Below are 20,352 nucleotides of genomic sequence, written 5' to 3'. Positions count from 1 at the left end.
CCAACCAAAAATGTGAATAGGCTAATTACTGAATCGGTGAGCTCCATCTTAGACTCTGTCTGGGCATTTTCGCGAGAAGAATCACCAAAAAAAATATTGTTAAGGTAGGTAAATTGTATGTTTTTTCCTACTCAGAATGAGCTCTTTCGATCTAGGAAAAAAAACGAGAAACAAAAAAATGGTCCCAAAATGTTCTATTATTTTGCATAAGTACCACTTTGTGACCGCTGTACAAAGTGTTTGAAAATTGGTTACGAAGTGGAAAAATTAAATTTGGGACGCTTTTTTTCGCCTAGTAGGATCGAAAGGGCTCGTGATTCTGAGTAGGAAAAACATTAAATTTACCTATTTTAGAAAAAAAAAGAATACCTTTGTTTTTGAAAATGCCCGTCTTTACTTTCCATCAAGTGTGACTAGGGCCAGTCTAGGATGGGAAGAAAAAAAGAAAAAAATAATAATTTTAATTATAAAATTATCATTTTTTTCTTTTTTTTCTTTAATATTATGACATCTTATTTCAATTTTTAAAATTAAACCGTTTTCTCGTGTATGCCATCTCGTAAGTAGTAGCTACCTATATGCTGTCTCGAGAGTGCCTATTTTAGAGTTACGATAGCAGTCAAGTTGTACTTGTATGGTTAGTTTTAGTTTCTATACAGGATGTCCCATTGGCTGTGCCGCATGGAGGGAATGTGGATACCTACCTAAAATATCATAGATAGGATATTTATTATTTTGAAAGAAAGAAAGAAAGAAAGAAAAAGTATTTATTAGCACAAAATACATATCAATAACTAACTAAAACTAGTTACAAACAAAAAATTATAAGTTGCGCTAAATGGTCCTTACTCAGCTAGGTGTCACGGTATGGGCCACATGGCACACTCCGCAACGCTGGTTTTCTGTAAGGCCTAGATTGCCTAGAAGATGGACTAGGTGGCACTAAGTAAATGGACTATGTACAATTTAGACGACACTGAGAAACTAAATAACATAAAAAGTCTTAGAATGTTTGTGTGTAATGTGTGTGAGTGTGCACGGTTGCTTAAGTGTTGCTTTTTTGCTTAGCCAGTATGAATTTGCGAAGATTTTGCTAAAAGACGACTTTATATATTTGGGTGAATCAACTTTTCTTGCCTGTTATTGCCATGGTTACGGTCCCCTGAGTCACGCTGGTTTTATGCAAAATTATGCTACTTAAACTATGCAAACATGCATTTTTCTGGTGTTAACAAGCTCTTTCCTTAATTTGCCACCTACAGGCATGGATTACATGCATGCTTGCATAATTTCAGTAGCATAATTTTGCATAAAACCAGCATATTGAATGGCTTCAATAATTTCGCACTAAAGTTTTATATTTTAGTTACAAAAACAAATCAAAATTTATTCAATTAAACAATTGAATTTGTAATCCAGCTTCCACCTCCTTATTCATCATAACGCAAACGGCCCCTTAACAGTTTTCAGGAACAGTCAACCTCGCAACGCGGAGCCTGACAGCCGAAATGCTGGCGAGCTGGTGACCAAACTGTCAACAGTCAGTCATCAGACAGACAGTCAGACATGGAGTGACTTTTAAACGCGGAGTTATACGATGGTATAATTGGTTTTGTGTTTCAAGTGCTTTTTGACGAGTGTGAGTGTGATGTTGTCCTTATTTACTTAGTTGAAGCTTTGACTGTTGTCTTCTAGAAATAAATCTCATTTTCAGTCCAGGAGCATTTCTTTTTTTTGCCACTTTTATGAAATGTGATATTTTTGAAAAAAAAAATGCTATTTCTACTCAAAATCTATATAGCTTTTTCAATCCTAGTAGTTAAAAAAATTGTCCCATACGATTTTTTCTTATTTTGTTACCATTTTCCGTACATGTTGTGTGGGGTAACAAAAGAGGAAAGTAACAAAAACGTTTGGAAATTCTCAGATACTTTTTGTCTCCCGGTGAGATTGAAAGTACTCGTGATTCTGAGTACAATTGAACTAAAATTCCCTAAAAAAATCAAAATAAAAAAATTGGCAAAAAAAAGAAATCCTCACAGATGGTGTTTTTTTTACGCACTAGTGCGAGAAGTGATTCATTATATGTCAGGTCAAAACCTCGGAGGGCCACCTGTACTGAAAAACGTAGTACGATACACGTGCAAAAAGGAAATTCGTAACTCGTGTCGATTTAAAACACTCCCTTCGGTCGTGTTTTAATTTATCCCCACTCGTTTCAAACTTCCTTTTTTTCGCACTTGTATCGTAATGTACTATTTTAAACAGCAATAATTATGTTAATATTGAACTTCACGGTTCTATTCACATTTAATTACTTTTATCTTCATGTTTTGTGTATTTAAAATGTCTCACAATTTTTTACGTCTATAGCAATAAACTAATATTTCATTATATAGTAACCCCCTTATTCATAAACGTTCACTAAAGTTATCAAGCCGATAAAGTTCGTTTGTCCCTTTCCGACGTATTGGTGTGATAGAAAGGGACAAACGAACTTTATCGGCTTGATAACTTTAGTGAACGTTTATAAATAAGGGGGTAGGTAATTAGGTATGTAAACTAACGAAAACACGAAAAACGGCCTGGAGTTTTACCCACGGTTTTACCATTTATCGCGCGACCATACTTGCCTCCCAGATGTACCGTTTTACTATTTATCGCGCGACCATACTTGCCTCCCAGATGTACCGTTTTACCATTTATCGCGCGACCATACTTGCCTCCCAGATGTACAGTTTTATCATTTATCGCGCGACCATACTTGCCTCCCAGATGTACCGTTTTACCATTTATCGCGCGACCATACTTGCCTCTCAGATGTACCGTTTTATCATTTATCGCGCGACCATACTTGCCTGCCTGAACATTAACGGGTTTGAGTAAAGAAAAATAGAGGCACATGCAAAGGCAAAAAAAATTAAACTAGTTCATTTTGTGCATAGGTAACTACTTAATGTTTTTGTTGGTCTGCAAATTCCTACTGTGTTAAAGATGCCATGATTATTTTCAATTTTATTTACTTACTTTGTTACCTTCGAATATGCATGAATCCAGATCGATATATATTTTGAAAGATACTTAATAATCTTTAAATTTGTGGCTAGTCTTTACGTTTTACTAAAAATGGGGATCAACACAGAATTACGTTAGGTAATAATTATTAAAGAAACACAATAAGAGTAATTCCCGAAAAGTTTGTACTCGTACATTTGGATCACGTCTCCGATTTTGATAAAAATTGGTAGGCTGATAGAGTCCATGATTCTGAGCAAGATCCACTAGGTTTCCCAAAATGTCCCAGGTAGTTTGTATGAAACCTTCCTTTTTTGTTACCAGATTTCTATACATTTTCGGTAACAAAAAAGGAAAGTTTCATACAAACTGCTTGGGACATTTTGGGAAACCTAGTGGATCATGTTCAGCATCATGGACTCTATCATCCTACCAATTTTTATCAAAATCAGAGACGTGATCCAAATGTACAAACTTTTCGGGAATTGCTGATAAGTAGTTGTTCATTATTGAACAGATTTGAATATCACATTAAAATGCTTATTATGAAAGTGTATACAAATATTCGGTTTCAAATGACATTATTTTTATTGACATACATATAGTATACCAGACAATACATCTACATGTTACACTTGCATATAAGTATATCGTCACTACTTTGAAAAAATCTGGTATCTCACACTGCTCCTCAAAGTTAAAACGCAGTAAGTCTGTGTGCATTGCATACATACTTATTACATTTTTCTTTTCATTGACAGAAGAATATACAAGTTTTTTTCAAAGTAGTGACGATATGTACTAACAACTGCCTACAAGAAATAAGCTCACTTTCTCGTGACACACTGTATGTAACCTGCGGTAGATACCTTTAATTCAGCCAACATTTCCCTATACGGGTACAAAAGCGGCGATAAAGGCCATTACAGACGTTACAGTCGCGTGTTTATCGTTCATCGCCGCGAACATCCGAGTACGTTCGTCGCGTCGCGAACATTATGGCGGCATATGGCGGCAGTAACCGTCGATAGAGGTCTTAAATGCTGTCATTTTAGATGTGTTGGTTTATTATATACTAGCTTTTACCCGCGGCTTCGCTCGCTTTAAACTGTATAATTGCGGAATGCTTTACGAGTAGGTATATCAACTTCCACTCCCCATTCCACAGAGGTGAGCAGTTTCATGTGTTCTGCGTATCCCTGCTGGCGATAGTTTGTGTAGATACTTATACAATATATGTCTGTATGTTGAGTCGAAAGACAAGGTTTCGTGCTAGTTCAGACGCAGCAGAAACCGCGCGGATCTTTTTTTAATAGCATAGTACTGGAGCGTTCACACTACAAACGCGCGGTGTAGTGTAAACGGTCTAGTACTATGCTATTAAAATAAAATCCGCGCGGTTGTTCCGCGCGGTTTGCATCCGCGCTGTTTCCGCTGTGTCTGAACTAGCACTTTGTTTTGCCAAACGTATAGACGCGGATTCGGCCCTAACCGACCAAATATCGCTCTTTTGTATGAAGACGCTCCGACGCTTAGACGCTTCGTCGTCGGTGAACTCACGCCTATGCATGTTATACTATACTAACAAGCGATTCCGCATCGCGTCGGTTAGGGGAGACCTAACAAAAAATTACTGCTTCACTACATACCTGAACTCTTGGTTTCCAGGCAAGGATGGAGCTACCGGTGCTAGACAAGTTCTGCTTCATCTTCCACCTGAGGACAGGATGCATTACCATGGGCATCATGAACTCTGTAAGTTGCATATTTCAAGATACCCACTGTCCCCATGGCCCCAAGGTCTCAATACCAAAAGGCCGCAATTAAGTATATAGCGATGGTTCGTGCCACGGTGTTTTAGCTTTATTTGACGTTCATATGCGCATTGTAATATGCCTACTTGAAAAATAAATATTTCATTTTCATTTCATTTTATTTTCATTTTTTCATTTTCAGTCAAAGGAAATAGCGCGTAGTAAATGCAATGTACTTATGATATGTTTAAAAAACTCAACGATAGAGGGCGTGAAAAACAATTATATGCCGCAGTGCAAATTGTTCGCTAGATGTCACTGTTACCCTCGCAAAGTGGCTCGACTGGTTGTCGTAAAATGTATAAGTATTTTTTGATGTCCTAATTTTTCGCTAGATGTCGCCGCAAACTAGCGAAGGACATTCTATTTAATAGTTAATTAATTATGTAATTAAATTGTAAATATTTTTATTGTCAAATAAGTCCGTGTAGAAGTAGTTATTTATGGGACTGGATGGTGAATGATTACATCAAACCTATAAGGTTTAAAGGGTCCACATGCTTTATGTGCTATAAGAAACCTTTAGGCATGGAAAGTCACATGAAAAGTTGTCGTAACTTAATAATAGATGGCGCTACTGCTCTATACCATATTATTCAATATACTCTATGGTTCATGCAAGGCCTCAGCGCACACTCATATTGGGCGGTGCGTGCGGCGTACATGTCTAGCAATTGAAGCATATATTCACAGGGTGAAATAAAAAGGATTGTTCATGTTCAAACTTTGCACTTGACTTTTGAGGTCATAATAAACAACTTTTATTATGGGACCAATGCTGAAATCGCGAAAAAAAATTTGGTTGTTCCATAGAAATGAGCGCCATTATAACAGTCGAAATGTATGAAACAGCCAATTTTTTTTTAGATTTCAGCATCGGTCAATGAATGTCACTATGCAAACCTCAAAAGTCACTATGCAAAGTTTAAACGGTCCTTTTTATTTCACCCTGTACATTAAAATTTGCTAATTTTGCTATGAAAACCCCTGCAATTTCTCAATGTGTCCAACTCACCATTGAACTATCCTTCCAGATCATCACTTTCGTGCTAGCCGTCATCCTCATCACCTTCGCTGTAGACATCAAGGCCGCTGACTCCAAGTCTGAAGACGCCGTGTCGTCTGTCGTGTACACTATAGTCGTACTTATGGTAGTGCTACTCCTGGTCAAGTTTGTTCTTGACATGGTGTTCGTGTACGCTGTTTATAAGGTAAGGGAGGCTTTTTCTAAATTAAAGAATAATTAATGCTCATCGCCATCCTTCTTGCATCCCGGCATTTGCCGCGGGTCGTGAGAGCCTGGGGTGCTTTGACAACTAATCCCAAGATTTGACGCAGACACTAGTTTTGCGAAAGCAACTACCATCTGACCTTCAGACCCGAATGGTCTATCTATAGCAGCCTTTAAAGCGCCCGTTTTCGGACATAGGCCTCCTCTCAATTCAACCACGCTTGTCGGTCCATTGCCATCCGCATCCAGTTATCGCCAGCTAGTTGGCAGATGTCATCTCTCCAACTAAGGGGCGGCTTGCCACGACCGCGGGTGTTAGCGGCCTTCCACACCATAGTTCGTCTCGCCCAGCGACTATGGTCCATCCTGACCTGGCAATGTGCCCAGCCCATCTCCACTTTCTGTGTCCAATTTCCTCCACTACGTCTTGAAGTTTTGTGACCTGCCTGATCCACTCGTTCCTTTTTCGGTGCATGAGCGTGATTCCGAGCATTGACCGCTCCATATAATAGCTCTTTGTGCAACACGCATTTTCTCAGGCGATTTATTTTGGCCCGAATGTTAACTAAGCCCTATTGGGATTAGTCCGGTTTCCTCACGATGTTTTCTTTCACCGAAAAGCGACTGGCGAATATCACTGTACTTACTTACCTACTTAATTAAGGAAAATGAGTAAAGATCGACGAAGATAGGGAATGATCTCACCTAAGGGCCACTTTATGGGGCGCGTTGATTTAGTCCTCGACAACGGCGCTATAAAAGTTACAGTGCTTTGACTCATATTGTCGTGGTATTTGAGGTCAGATTTGATCCATCTACTCGACATCGTCAAGTACACGATCTACGTATAGTGTAGCTTGGAAGCAGTATTCAGCCGACTACTTTGAAATATGTTTTGGGAGTTATGATAGATAGATAGATGCTGCATCTTCGGCTTTTTTACTTGTTTTACATATTCGTTTTTAACAATTTCGATGACCCTGTCGTTTTTTCTTTCGTGTATGATATCTATTTAAATTTATAATTTATATATAGTAGTGTGACTAATTGAAAAAATAACAAATCGAAAAATATTTAATAAAATAATTTGATTTGTTCCCTAGTTGTATAGATGGCAGCACCATCTCTCTCCCTATATCGTAATCCTGCAAAGGATTCGTATCAGGGACCGGACAACCCCTTCCGCGCTACAAGCCTTTCATTGGGAATCCCTAACGTAAGGACGACCCAAACGAGAGACTCTCCCTTTCCAACTGCAAGCCCATTCATTTGACTAGCCCTTACAAAAAACTCAGCAAAACAATAAAGCTAGCCCTGTGCATTGGCTTACCGCTATCCGATACGGCGGCTTGCAAGCCTTTAATAAGGGTTACCCTTATTTTAAGCGCTATTTATAAGGCTTTCCCTTTTGTTAAAGCGTAGTCGAGCCTTGCGTGAAAGAGACAGGATTATGAATCTAAGCTAGTGTAAGAACAGGAAGGAAAATGCGCTGTTGCCACTCTGCACTATGCGCCCCATTTTTAATTTTGCAACGAAACATGTTTTCGTTGGATAAAAGTAGAACACGGCTAGAAATTATTTTTAATGAACTGGAATACAAGGGACTGATGGATCGCCTGATGATGGTAAATGATCATCGTCGCCCATAGATCAGTATGTATGTTCGCACGTATGAATGTATGTAGGTATGTATGAATGTATGTAGGTATGTATGAATGTATGTATGAATATAATTATGTAAATATGTATGTATGCATGTAAATATACAGTGTTGGCCGAAAATCAATACAATTAATCATTAACATTACACATTGAAATCGTTAATTGCCAACATAAAAACAAGCCGTTTTCGTCATCTAACTCGCCTTGATGAGTTAATTGGGTGAGCAGTTCCTAAGATGGAGCTGATGCTGAACCCTGGCTTTTCCCAGGGGAACGCGGGTTTGGTTTAACATAGGCAAGCGCTGTTTTCATCATCGGACTTGTTTTGATGAGTACTTGAGTGAGCAGTAACCAAGGTAGAGCTGATGCTGAACCCTGGCTATTCCTAGGGGAACTCGGGTTTCGTGCAACATAGGCAAACGCTGTTTTCGTCATCGGACTTGTGTTAATGAGTACTTGAGTGAGCAGTAACCAAGGTAGAGCTGATGCTGAACCCTGGCTTTTCCCAGGGGAACGCGGGTTTGGACTAACATAGGCAAGCGCTGTTTTCGTCATCGGACTTGTCTTGATGAGTACTTGTGTGAGCAGTAACCAAGGTAGAGCTGATGCTGAACCCTGGCTATTCCTAAGGGAACTCGGGTTTCGTGCAACATAGGCAAACGCTGTTTTCGTCATCGGACTTGTATTGATGAGTACTTGAGTGAGCAGTAACCAAGGTAGAGCTGATGCTGAACCCTGGCTTTTCCCAGGGGAACGCAGGTTTGGAGTAACATAGGCAAGCGCTGTTTTCGTCATCGGACTTGTCTTGATGAGTATTTGTGTGAGCAGTAACCAAGATAGAGCTGATGCTGAACCCTGGCTATTCATAGGGGAACTCGGGTTTCGTGCAACATACGCAAACGCTGTTTTCGTCATCAGACTTGTATTGATGAGTACTTGAGTGAGCAGTAACCAAGGTAGAGCTGATGCTGAACCCTGGCTTTTCCCAGGGGAACGCAGGTTTGGAGTAACATAGGCAAGCGCTGTTTTCGTCATCGGACTTGTCTTGATGAGTATTTGTGTGAGCAGTAACCAAGATAGAGCTGATGCTGAACCCTGGCTATTCCTAAGGGAACTCGGGTTTCGTGCAACATAGTCAAACGCTGTTTTCGTCATCGGACTTGTCTTGATGAATACTTGAGTCAGCAGTAACCAAGGTAGAGCTGATGCTGAACCCTGGCTTTTCCCAGGGGAACGTGGGTTTGGAGTAACATAGGCAAGCGCTGTTTTCGTCATCGGACTTGTTTTGATGAGTACTTATGTGAGCAGTAACCGAGGTAGAGCTGAAGCTGAACCCTGGCTATTCCTAAGGGAACTCGGGTTTCGTGCAACATAGGCAAACGCTGTTTTCGTCATCGGACTTGTATTGATGAGTACTTGAGTGAGCAAGCAAGTCCGATGACGAAAACAGCGTTTGCCTGTGTAACACTAAACCCGTGTTCCCCTAGGTGCAGCCAGGGTTCAGCATCAGCTGGACTTTGGGTACTGCTCACTCGAGTACTCATCAAAAAAAGTCCGATGACGAAAACAGCGTTTGCCTGGGTTACACTAAACCCGAGTTCCCCTAGGTGCAGCCAGGGTTCAGCATCAGCTGGACTTTGGGTACTGCTCACTCGAGTACTCATCAAGACAAGTCCGATGACGAAAACAGCGTTTGCCTGTGTTACACTAAACCAGAGTTCCCCTAGGTGCAGCCAGGGTTCAGCATCAGCTGGACTTTGGGTACTGCTCACTCGAGTACTCATCAAGAGAAGTCCGATGACGAAAACAGCGTTTGCCTGGGTTACACTAAACCAGAGTTCCCCTAGGTGCAGCCAGGGTTCAGCATCAACTGGACTTCGGGTACTGCTTACTCGAGTACTCATCAAGACAAGTCCGATGACGAAAACAGCGTTTGCCTGTGTTACACTAAACCCGAGTTCCCCTTGGTGCAGCCAGGGTTCAGCATTCGCTGGACTTTGGGTACTGCTCTCTCGAGTACTCATCAAGACAAGTCCGATGACGAAAACAGCGTTTGCCTGGGTTACACTAAACCCGAGTTCCCCTAGGTGCAGCCAGGGTTCAGCATCAGTTGGACTTTGGGTACTGCTTACTCGAGTACTCATCAAGACAAGTCCGATGACGAAAACAGCGTTTGCCTGTGTTACACTAAACCAGAGTTCCCCTAGGTGCAGCCAGGGTTCAGCATCAGCTGGACTTTGGGTACTGCTCACTCGAGTACTCATCAAGAGAAGTCCGATGACGAAAACAGCGTTTGCCTGGGTTACACTAAACCCGAGTTCCCCTAGGTGCAGCCAGGGTTCAGCATTAGCTGGAATTCGGGTACTGCTCACTCGAGTACTCATCAAAACAAGTCCGATGACGAAAACAGCGTTTGCCTGTTTTGCACTAAACCCGAGTTCCCCTAGGTGCAGCCAGGGTTCAGCATCAACTGGACTTCGGGTACTGCTTACTCGAGTACTCCTCAAGACAAGTCCGATGACGAAAACAGCGTTTGCCTGTGTTACACTAAACCCGAGTTCCCCTAGGTGCAGCCAGGGTTCAGCATCAACTGGACTTCGGGTACTGCTTACTCGAGTACTCATCAAGACAAGTCCGATGACGAAAACAGCGTATGCCTGTGTTACACTAAACCCGAGTTCCCCTTGGTGCAGCCAGGGTTCAGCATTAGCTGGACTTTGGGTACTGCTCTCTCGAGTACTCATCAAGACAAGTCCGATGACGAAAACAGCGTTTACCTGGGTTACACTAAACCCGAGTTCCCCTAGGTGCAGCCAGGGTTCAGCATCAGTTGGACTTTGGATACTGCTCACTCGAGTACTCATCAAGACAAGTCCGATGACGAAAACAGCGTTTGCCTGTGTTACACTAAACCAGAGTTCCCCTAGGTGCAGCCAGGGTTCAGCATCAGCTGGACTTTGGGTACTGCTCACTCGAGTACTCATCAAGAGAAGTCCGATGACGAAAACAGCGTTTGCCTGGGTTACACTAAACCCGAGTTCCCCTAGGTGCAGCCAGGGTTCAGCATCAGCTGGAATTCGGGTACTGCTCACTCGAGTACTCATCAAGACAAGTCCGATGACGAAAACAGCGTTTGCCTGTGTTGCACTAAACCCGAGTTCCCCTAGGTGCAGCCAGGGTTCAGCATCAACTGGACTTCGGGTACTGCTTACTCGAGTACTCCTCAAGACAAGTCCGATGACGAAAACAGCGTTTGCCTGTGTTACACTAAACCCGAGTTCCCATAGGTGCAGCCAGGGTTCAGCATCAGCTGGACTTTGGGTACTGCTCACTCGAGTACTCATCAATAAAAGTCCGATGACGAAAACAGCGTTTGCCTGTGTTACACTAAACCCGAGTTCCCTTAGGTGCAGCCAGGGTTCAGCATCAGCTGGACTTCGGGTACTGCTCACTCGAGTACTCATCAAGACAAGTCCGATGACGAAAATAGCGTTTGCCTGTATTACACTAAACCCGAGTTCCCCTAGGTGCAGCCAGGGTTTAGCATCAGCTAGACTTCGGGTACTCATCAAGACAAGTCCGATAAAAAAAAGCAGCGTTTGCCTGTGTTACACCTGAGCAAGCAGGAGCCTATCATAACTATAAGTATTTAGTTTGGTATTTATTTGGTATTGAAAATTGAACCTGTAACAATACGAATTATAACCGCGCGCGCCCCGAGTGCGTCACAGCAACGAGCCGCCGAGCGCGCCCGAAGATCTGCGCGAGCCGAAGGAATCAAATAAAAGGCCGCGTCCGCGCCGCATCAAATCAGTTAGCTAGCGACTGCCATAGCGATAGGTTCTCCGACTGTCCTTTGGCGAGTCTCGTTGGCTCGGGAGTTCGATAGCCCACCTGCAGTCTTCTCCCGATCCACCCTAGGGTTTAGCTAGTGCCTTGGCGATAGGTTCACAGACTGTCCCTTGGCTCTTTGCACCTATAGTGGATGAGCTCAACCTTGCCCGCCGCTATAAGGTTTTCCGTAGCTAGGAAGTACCTACCAGTTTGAATGACCTGCCATGTATGCATTGTACCTATACCTAAGTACCTATCTTTAATAAATTTACACGTTAACATTGGCGTTTGTCTTACCTCCTGGTCGCTTACCCTACAAATTGGCGCCCAACGAAATAACTACCCGCTCGTTTGGAAGATTAAGTTACATCTACCCTACATTATTTTTTTTCTCAAAGTACCCCATATAAAAATACAAGATGGCGGAAGGAGACGCAAACAAGGAGGGGGACGGTGAAGGATCTACAAAGAAGGTAGTTTCAAATAAAACAAAGGCCAAAGCGACAGGAGAAACAGAAACACAAGCATCATCAGTGTCTTCGGTACATTTAACGGAAGATCAGTTTGCAGAGTTATTAAAACGCCTTCCTAAGATGCCTACGAAGAACTTTGTTCCATGCACCATTCGATTCCATGGCGAAAATGACCGCACTAAAGTGGAAGAGTTTATCAATGGAGTTAAATTGTATAAGGAGATGGAGCAAATAAGTGACGACGATGCCTTAACGGGTTTGCCATTGCTGCTGAAGGGTAAAGCAAGTGATTGGTGGCTTGGAGTACGTGCTGAGATCAAGACGTGGGCTGCAGCCCTTAAAGCTATCTCCGCCGCATTTTCACCTCAAAAGCAACCGCACGACATATATATGGATATATTTGCGACACCCCAAGGGAAGGATGAAGGGATAGACGATTTCCTATGCCGTAAACGCCTCCTACTCGGCGCATTACCACCCAAGAGACATAAGGAAGATGAGCAGATAGACCTCATTTACGGTTTGCTTAAGTTGGACCTTAAGAAGCGGATAGCTCGCACTGACATAAAAACCTTTGCCGAGTTAACTGAAAAAGCTCGCCACCAAGAGGCCTTAGTGAAATTCAAGCCGAGCACTTCTACTGACAAGGTGGGACAAGACAAACCAGGTACATCATCTGCCTCACAACCTAATACACGTACGTTCACTAAAACTAACCTTAGCAGATGTTTATTCTGTGCTAAGAAGGGACATACATTAGAAGTATGCCGCAAGCGCCTGGCGAAAATAAAGAGCAATGTTACCGAGGAGGGTGACGTTGCTAAACCGGTAGTCACTTGCTATGGATGTGGCGCGCCCGGAGTTTTCAGAAGCAATTGCTCAACATGCAACAGCAAGGAAACGCCGCCTAAAGAAGTAGCCTTCTATACAATAGAAATTACGAGGGAGGATCATGTCAAGATACCTACAATTGAAGTAAAAGTTATGGACGAGATGGGGTACGCTTATATGGACACCGCTGCCCGTACCAGTGTTGCCGGAGAGCATTTGTACAAGCTGATGAGGGACAAAGGCGTACAGTTCTGCACCCAGGTTGCTGCGATAAGGTTGGCGGATGGTACTGTCAAAATGAGGCAAGTCCTGACTGTGACCACTGAGATACTACTTGGTAACAGGACTAAACCAATCACCTTCACAATAATGCCAGAGGCCATCGAAAACCGCACCTTGTTAGGCATTGATTTCCTGGAACAAGCAGGCATAAATCTCAGTCCACCACAAAGAGCTTGGCATTTCATAGACAAGCCTGGAGAAACTTTCCCTTTCCTTCAATTGAAGAATCACAGGAAAATTCCTTTGCTGAAAGCTGCGAAGCAACTTACCTTTACTGAACCAGCTAATGAAGAAGAAACGCTGCCCGATTTCCTCTCTTGGGCACGTGAGTTGAAACTGCTGTCTCCGATACCGGCTACACCATCGCCACAACATGACACTAAGGACGCCACTGAGGACGGAGTGTCATCTCCAAAGAAACCGCGTTGGCAGTTAATCAAGATGCCAACCCCGCCGCGTCCAGCGCGACCTCGCGAACCGGCGGACAACGCTTCACAAGTTGATCCACGTATTGATTATATACCAATAAATCCAACTTCACTGTATTGTATTGATATTTTATTGCAACCAAATGAGGGCCATTCTCTATCTACTGACGAAATACCTAAATTCAATGAGTTGTTAACCGAGTACAGCGACATCTTTGCTAAAGAGGGAAACCCAACCACTTACACTGAGCATAAGATAGATACAGGGGATTCACAACCTATAGCAGTAAAACCATATAGGCTCTCCCCAGTTAGACAGCAACAACTTAAAGCAAAGTTAGATGAAATGATCAGTAACGACATTATTGAGGAGTGCGACTCACCTTGGTCAGCACCAGTCATTTTAGTTCCAAAGGGAACAAACGACGTAAGGGTCTGTGTAGACTACAGGAAGCTGAATGAGGTAACCATACCAGACAGGTATCCTCTACCTCGCATCGACGACTTGATCCATCAAGCAAAAGCGATGCCATATATGACCACAATAGACTTGCAATCCGGGTACTGGCAAATTAAAGTAAATGAAGCCGATCAGGACAAAACTAGTTTCATATGTCCATTTGGGATGTACAAATTTAAACGTATGGCCTTTGGGCTAAGAAACGCGCCTGCTACCTTTCAAAGACTGATGGACAAATTCATCCTAGGCCTACGTGCAGAATGTGTCTTATGTTACCTAGACGACTTAATCATCAGGTCAAGTTCATTTGCCCAGCATCTGCAAGATCTCCGTGAAGTATTTGAGAAGCTTAGAAGCTACAATCTAAGAGCAAACAGACAAAAATGCAAATTTGGATGCACAGAAATAAAGTACCTCGGTCACCTAATAGTACCGGAAGGGATTAAAACGAATCCAGAGAAGATTACCGCAATTGTAGATAGGCCACAACCGAAGAACCTAAAACAATTGATATCATTCCTACAAACGGCGTCATGGTACAGAAGATTTATTCAGAACTTCGCTGAAATAGCAAGACCGTTAACCAACTTAACCAAAAAGAAAGTTCTGTGGAAACATTGAAAATTGCACTTACCTCATCGCCAATATTGAAACAAGCCGATTTTGAGCTGCCGTTTACGATTAAAACAGATGCTAGTAACTACGCCATCGGAGCAGCTTTACTCCAGGGGGAGGGTGTTGATGAACACCCTATAGAATACGCAAGTCGCTTGTTGAACTCGGCAGAACAAAATTACACGGTTACGGAGAAAGAAGCTCTTGCCATTGTTTGGGCAGTAGCGCGCTTTCGAGGCTACATAGAAGGCACCAAGTTCATTACAATCACTGACCATCAACCGCTGAAATGGTTGTTAAACTTAAAATCACCAACAGGCCGTCTCGCCAGATGGGCTCTGCAATTACAACCATATAATTTTGAAATAAAATACTGTCCCGGGAAAGCTAATATCCTAGCTGACAGCTTATCCCGACCGCCATGTGAAGAACATACTGAATCTTGTGAAATATGTCAAGTTGAAATCGATCTGCCACGGAGAAGCGAAACAAACGTCCGTGAAGAACAAGAAAAAGACGAAGAAGTAAAGAAAATAATAAATGCACTAGAAAATGCAACATCATCCGAAGACTACATTCAATGGTCAAGACGAGGTTACATGCTTCACAACAAAGTCCTGTACAGATTCACTCCAGATCAAGAAGATGAGGACGCTAAATTAGTAGTTCCAAGACATGAAATTCCACAGTTATTGAAAACATATCATGATTCACCAATCGCTGGTCATCTTGGAGTAGACAGAACTGTAAAACGCATTGAGAATAACTTCTTTTGGCAAGGTTTACGCAAGGATGTCATTAAATATATAAAAACATGTACTGAGTGCCAACGGTACAAACCATCCAATCAAAAACCAAGTGGCTTATTCCAGTCCACCGCCATCAATCAAAGATTTGAAGTATTGTCAATAGATTTATTTGGGCCACTACCAAAAGGACTAAATGGAGAGAAATGGATTTTCATTATTGAAGACACAGCTTCGCGATGGGTAGAACTCTTTGCCCTCACGGAAGCTACAGCTAAACAATGCGCCATGACTTTACTTAATGAAGTTTTCCTACGATACGGGCTACCTCGCAGAATAACCAGTGACAACGGTACCCAATTCGTATCAGCAGTCATGCAACAATTGTTGTATTGCCTAGACATTAAACATGTCTTGAGTCCTGTTTATCACCCGGAACCAAACATCGTAGAACGCAAGAACAGAGACTTAAAATGTCAGATTGCAATCATGGTTCAAAATAAACACAACCTGTGGCCTCAAACTTTGTCTGCCATACGCTTTTCAATGAACACAGCGTATACTCAGAGCACTGGTTTCACAGCTGCCTATCTGACCTTCGGAAGACAGATGAGAACACCATATGAGATATCGCACAACTTTGGCGAAATAGTACAGTCGGAAAAATTCATTCCAGAAATAACGCCTGAATTAAAACGATTAGCAAGAAATCTTGCAATGGCAAAAGACAATATGGAAGTAATGCAGGATAAGAATAGGAACCGAGCAAATCTGAAACGACGTCCTGACCCAGGTTACAAGAAAGGAGACTTAGTGCTAGTGGAAACTCATCCAATCAGTAATCAAGAAAAACAGTTTTCTGCGAAGTTAGCACCAAGACGGGACGGACCATATGTCATAATAAATAAATATGGGAGCTCAACTTATGAAGTTGGCAATGTAAATGAACCCGAAAAACCTATTGGGAAATACCACGCGTCTGCTATTGTAAAATTTGAACAAAGGGACACTGTTACCCCAGCACCAGTAGTACCCATTCGTCAACGAGGAAGACCAAGAAAACACGTTCCAGCATAAGTCCTGATACTCTCACGACACACAAAACGAGTATCAGAGGGAGAGAATGTAACAATATTGATCCTGGTACTCTCACGGGACGTCATCGAGTACCAGAGGGGGAGAATGTAACAATACGAATTATAACCGCGCGCGCCCCGAGTGCGTCACAGCAACGAGCCGCCGAGCGCGCCCGAAGATCTGCGCGAGCCGAAGGAATCAAATAAAAGGCCGCGTCCGCGCCGCATCAAATCAGTTAGCTAGCGACTGCCATAGCGATAGGTTCTCCGACTGTCCTTTGGCGAGTCTCGTTGGCTCGGGAGTTCGATAGCCCACCTGCAGTCTTCTCCCGATCCACCCTAGGGTTTAGCTAGTGCCTTGGCGATAGGTTCACAGACTGTCCCTTGGCTCTTTGCACCTATAGTGGATGAGCTCAACCTTGCCCGCCGCTATAAGGTTTTCCGTAGCTAGGAAGTACCTACCAGTTTGAATGACCTGCCATGTATGCATTGTACCTATACCTAAGTACCTATCTTTAATAAATTTACACGTTAACATTGGCGTTTGTCTTACCTCCTGGTCGCTTACCCTACAAACCTTATTTTATCTACAGCCGTTTCCATCAAACAGAAACGCGCAAATATCACACACAGTGCCGCCGTAGGTAATGATCGTATGTTATTTCGTTCGGAGTAATGTGTGCTTTATGAGCGAGGTACATGATTTAAACTCGCACGATATGCTCTATAAGGGAAAGCAAATAAAACCCAATATAAGGCTTACCCTTATGGCGCTATTTTAGGTAAGCGCTTTCGTTAGGGCTTTAAAAGCAAAATGAAAGGGTATCGCGTCAAAAGGGTAGGGTAAGTTAAGCCTAACGAAATACCCATACAAAACCCCGTATAAGGGATAGCGGGCCGGTCCCTGATTCGTATAGGAGGTGCAAGCACTAATTGCTCGCCCTTAGAGTTGGTCAAAGGCGCCTAGCCTTATCAGAGATAACATACACTAGAGAAATTTCGTTGGGTACCACGGCGGGCGGGTGGTCTAGTGGTGAGGACGTTAGCCGCGTAAGCTGAAGACCCGGGTTCGATTCCCGGCTCGGCCACCAGTGGGCCCTGTCGTTTTTTCTTTCGTGTATGATATCTATTTAAATTTATAATTTATATATAGTAGTGTGACTACTTGAAAAAATAACAAATCGAAAAATATTCAATAAAATAATTTGATTTGTTCCCTAGTTGAATTTCGATGAAATTTACGAGATGGGGCTTTAGGGGGAGTAGTTAAATTTATGTATAGAGGGCGAATGTCGATCTTGTCCTTGAACGGTATGTTCTATTCTAATACAGTCCAGTCTCCTAAATATTATTTAATCAAATTAGTCGATGACCAAGTATTTTCCGGTTTCAGGAGAAGAGTAGCCTAATGAAGAAGTACTGCATCTTCTGGGTCGTGTTTCTGGTGCTGTTCATCATCGGTTTCCTCAAGAGCCTGTTCCACATGGGAGCGGGACATGTCATCGCGCAGATACTCTTCTTAGGTGCGTTCATACATACATACATTCATACATACATACATACATACAAAAATACATTACTTAGCTGCATTATAATAGTTTCTCAAGAGCCTCTTCTTTATGGGAGCGCGCAGATTACTCTTCTTAGGTACATACATACATACATACAAACATACATTACTTAGCTACATTTACAATAGTTTCTCAAGAGCCTCTTCCACATGGGAGAGGGCCAAGTCATCGCGCAGATACTCTTGTTAGGTACGTACGTACATACATACAAACCTACATTACTTAGCTAAATTTACAATACTTTCTCAACGCCTCTTCTTTATGGGAGCGGAATACAATATTCATGTACATTGTACATACATGTATAATTACAATAGTTTCTAGAGACCGTATTTTGTCATCACGCAAATCCTCTTCTAGGTACAACATTATTAATTTCCCCGGTGTGGTGACGGGTTAAAAATTTCACTCCCTTTACTGTCGTGTGTGTTTCATGTTATAAGTCGACTGTGGAGTCTGTGGGATATGTTCAACTGTAGTGTGGGCCATTGCTAGTAACTCGTCACTGTTTTTGCAACCTCCCAACATTTTGAAAGACTTCCGTCGACACGAGCGTCTCTAGCGGCGAAAATAAACGCGAACTCATTAATTGTGTAAATACTCATTCAATTTTTTTAAATTTTTCAGCCGAAAACTTCTACTACATCGTCGTAATTCGAAGCTACTTGATTTCGATCCACGAAGACGGCATGCTGTAAGTATAGCGATCTCGTTCACACACCTTACAACAACGATGAAGAAACGAGATGGCAACATGGACCAGTACTACTATGAGTGTTTAATGTTTTAAAATACATAGCTCTATAGCGTAAACGTCACGGGAAAATGTTTTTTTTTTATACCACGTCGTCGGTGGCAAACAGCCATACGGTCCACCTGATGGAAAGCGGTCACCGTAACCGTAACATGCGCGTTGCTGATCCATTAGAAACTTGTACACACCAATATTTGCTTCTAGTAAGTAATTGTTTGGCGCTGTGCACTTTTTCCATAATATATCATTTTTTTTTTGACGTTATCGCTATAGAATAATGTTATTAAACTCACGGTAGCCACACAGGAGCTTGTTGAAACTGCGAGTGAAAAAAATGTACTAAATATAAGCCACTTTTGTCATGCGTTAGCTCTGTCTCTCTCGGACCATAGTTATTAGAATGAGATAGATGACAAGTAAGGCTATAAGTATGCTGAAGACGAGTTTTTGACTTCCATTTAATATTGAATCAGGCAGGCAAATATGGTCGCGCGACAAATGATAAAACATCAAGCCGTCCCTATCGCACTATACGGCCAGATGTTTTATCATTTATCGCGCGACCATACTTGCCTGCCAAGTCGTAGAACTGCATCATCACAAATCATCACCTTTCTATGAATATCTCGTGTATTTTTTTATTGGTCTACAACCTCTGAAATATTTATAATATTTATATTATATTGATTTACAATGATCTTAACAATCTTTTATCATATTTTATGTAACTGTAAAATCTATATAAAAACAAATAGGTATACACTTTGAACCACTTTTTAAGTGTGAATGCAAGGCATAGAGGAATAAGTGAGGGAAGAGTTGTAACTCCATACATCAGTAAATGCGGGTTATTTGTAATATTTGTACAGGCATAGTTAAGTGATATCTAGCGACAATAACGCGTCAATCACGCGTCAACTAGCGTAAATTATCAGTACTGCTACTTGTCAATAGATTTCGCGACGAACGACAAGTCTAATGCTCACCAATTTTTAGATAATATTACAATAGTATTCTGTTTTCAATATCAGTATTCTATTTTCAATTCCTTCTGCTTGTAATATAAGTTGTAAACTGTTCTAATATTAATTTTTTGACAAACGAGACACAGTTGCCAACTAGTATCGAGTAGTGGTATTGATAATTCACGCTATTTGACGCGTGATTGTCGCTAGATGTCACTTAACTATGCCTATACAAATAACCCACATTTACTGATGTATAGAGTTACAACTCTTCCTTTACTTCTTCCTCTATGATGCAAGGCCTGAGTGGACGCTCGTTTGGCGTGGCTGCAGCGGGCCGGACAAGCGTGCGTCCACCCTATACAACGCAGCGTCGACTCAGGACACTTGTATGAGCTTCAATTGTTTGACATGCACGCCGCACGCCCCGCCCCGCTGCTCGCCCAATATGAACGTGCACGAGGGCCTTACGGCCCAGCCACGACATTGGTCTAACGGCTCAGCCACGACATTGGTCTAACGGCCCAGCCACGACATTGGTCTAACGGCTCAGCCACGACATTGGTCTAACGGCCCAGCCACGACATTGGTCTAA

At 42.3% G+C, this 20,352-nt stretch overlaps 1 protein-coding gene and 1 non-coding gene across 3 annotated transcripts; both read left to right on the top strand.

The window, feature by feature from the left end:
* The first annotated feature begins 1,451 nt into the window (after positions 1 to 1,451).
* Positions 1,452 to 19,266, top strand: LOC125235355. 2 transcript variants are annotated; one of them, XM_048141897.1, is made up of 5 exons: positions 1,452 to 1,600; positions 4,684 to 4,770; positions 5,864 to 6,040; positions 17,861 to 17,990; positions 18,666 to 19,266. In XM_048141897.1, the coding sequence occupies exons 1-5, from the start codon at positions 1,598 to 1,600 to the stop codon at positions 18,734 to 18,736; spliced, it is 468 nt and encodes a 155-aa protein (XP_047997854.1). In that variant the 5' UTR covers positions 1,452 to 1,597; the 3' UTR covers positions 18,737 to 19,266. The 2 variants fall into 2 exon arrangements, with proteins under 2 accessions (XP_047997854.1, XP_047997855.1); XM_048141898.1 differs by having other exon boundaries at positions 1,452 to 1,639.
* Trnat-cgu lies at positions 17,484 to 17,555 on the top strand. The gene has a single exon. It is a non-coding gene; the product is annotated as a tRNA-Thr (tRNA).
* Positions 19,267 to 20,352: the final 1,086 nt, after the last annotated feature.

Source organism: Leguminivora glycinivorella, chromosome 17 (assembly GCF_023078275.1).
Source record: "Leguminivora glycinivorella isolate SPB_JAAS2020 chromosome 17, LegGlyc_1.1, whole genome shotgun sequence".
Lineage (NCBI taxonomy): Eukaryota > Metazoa > Arthropoda > Insecta > Lepidoptera > Tortricidae > Leguminivora > Leguminivora glycinivorella.
This window is presented reverse-complemented; position numbering and strand designations above follow the sequence as displayed.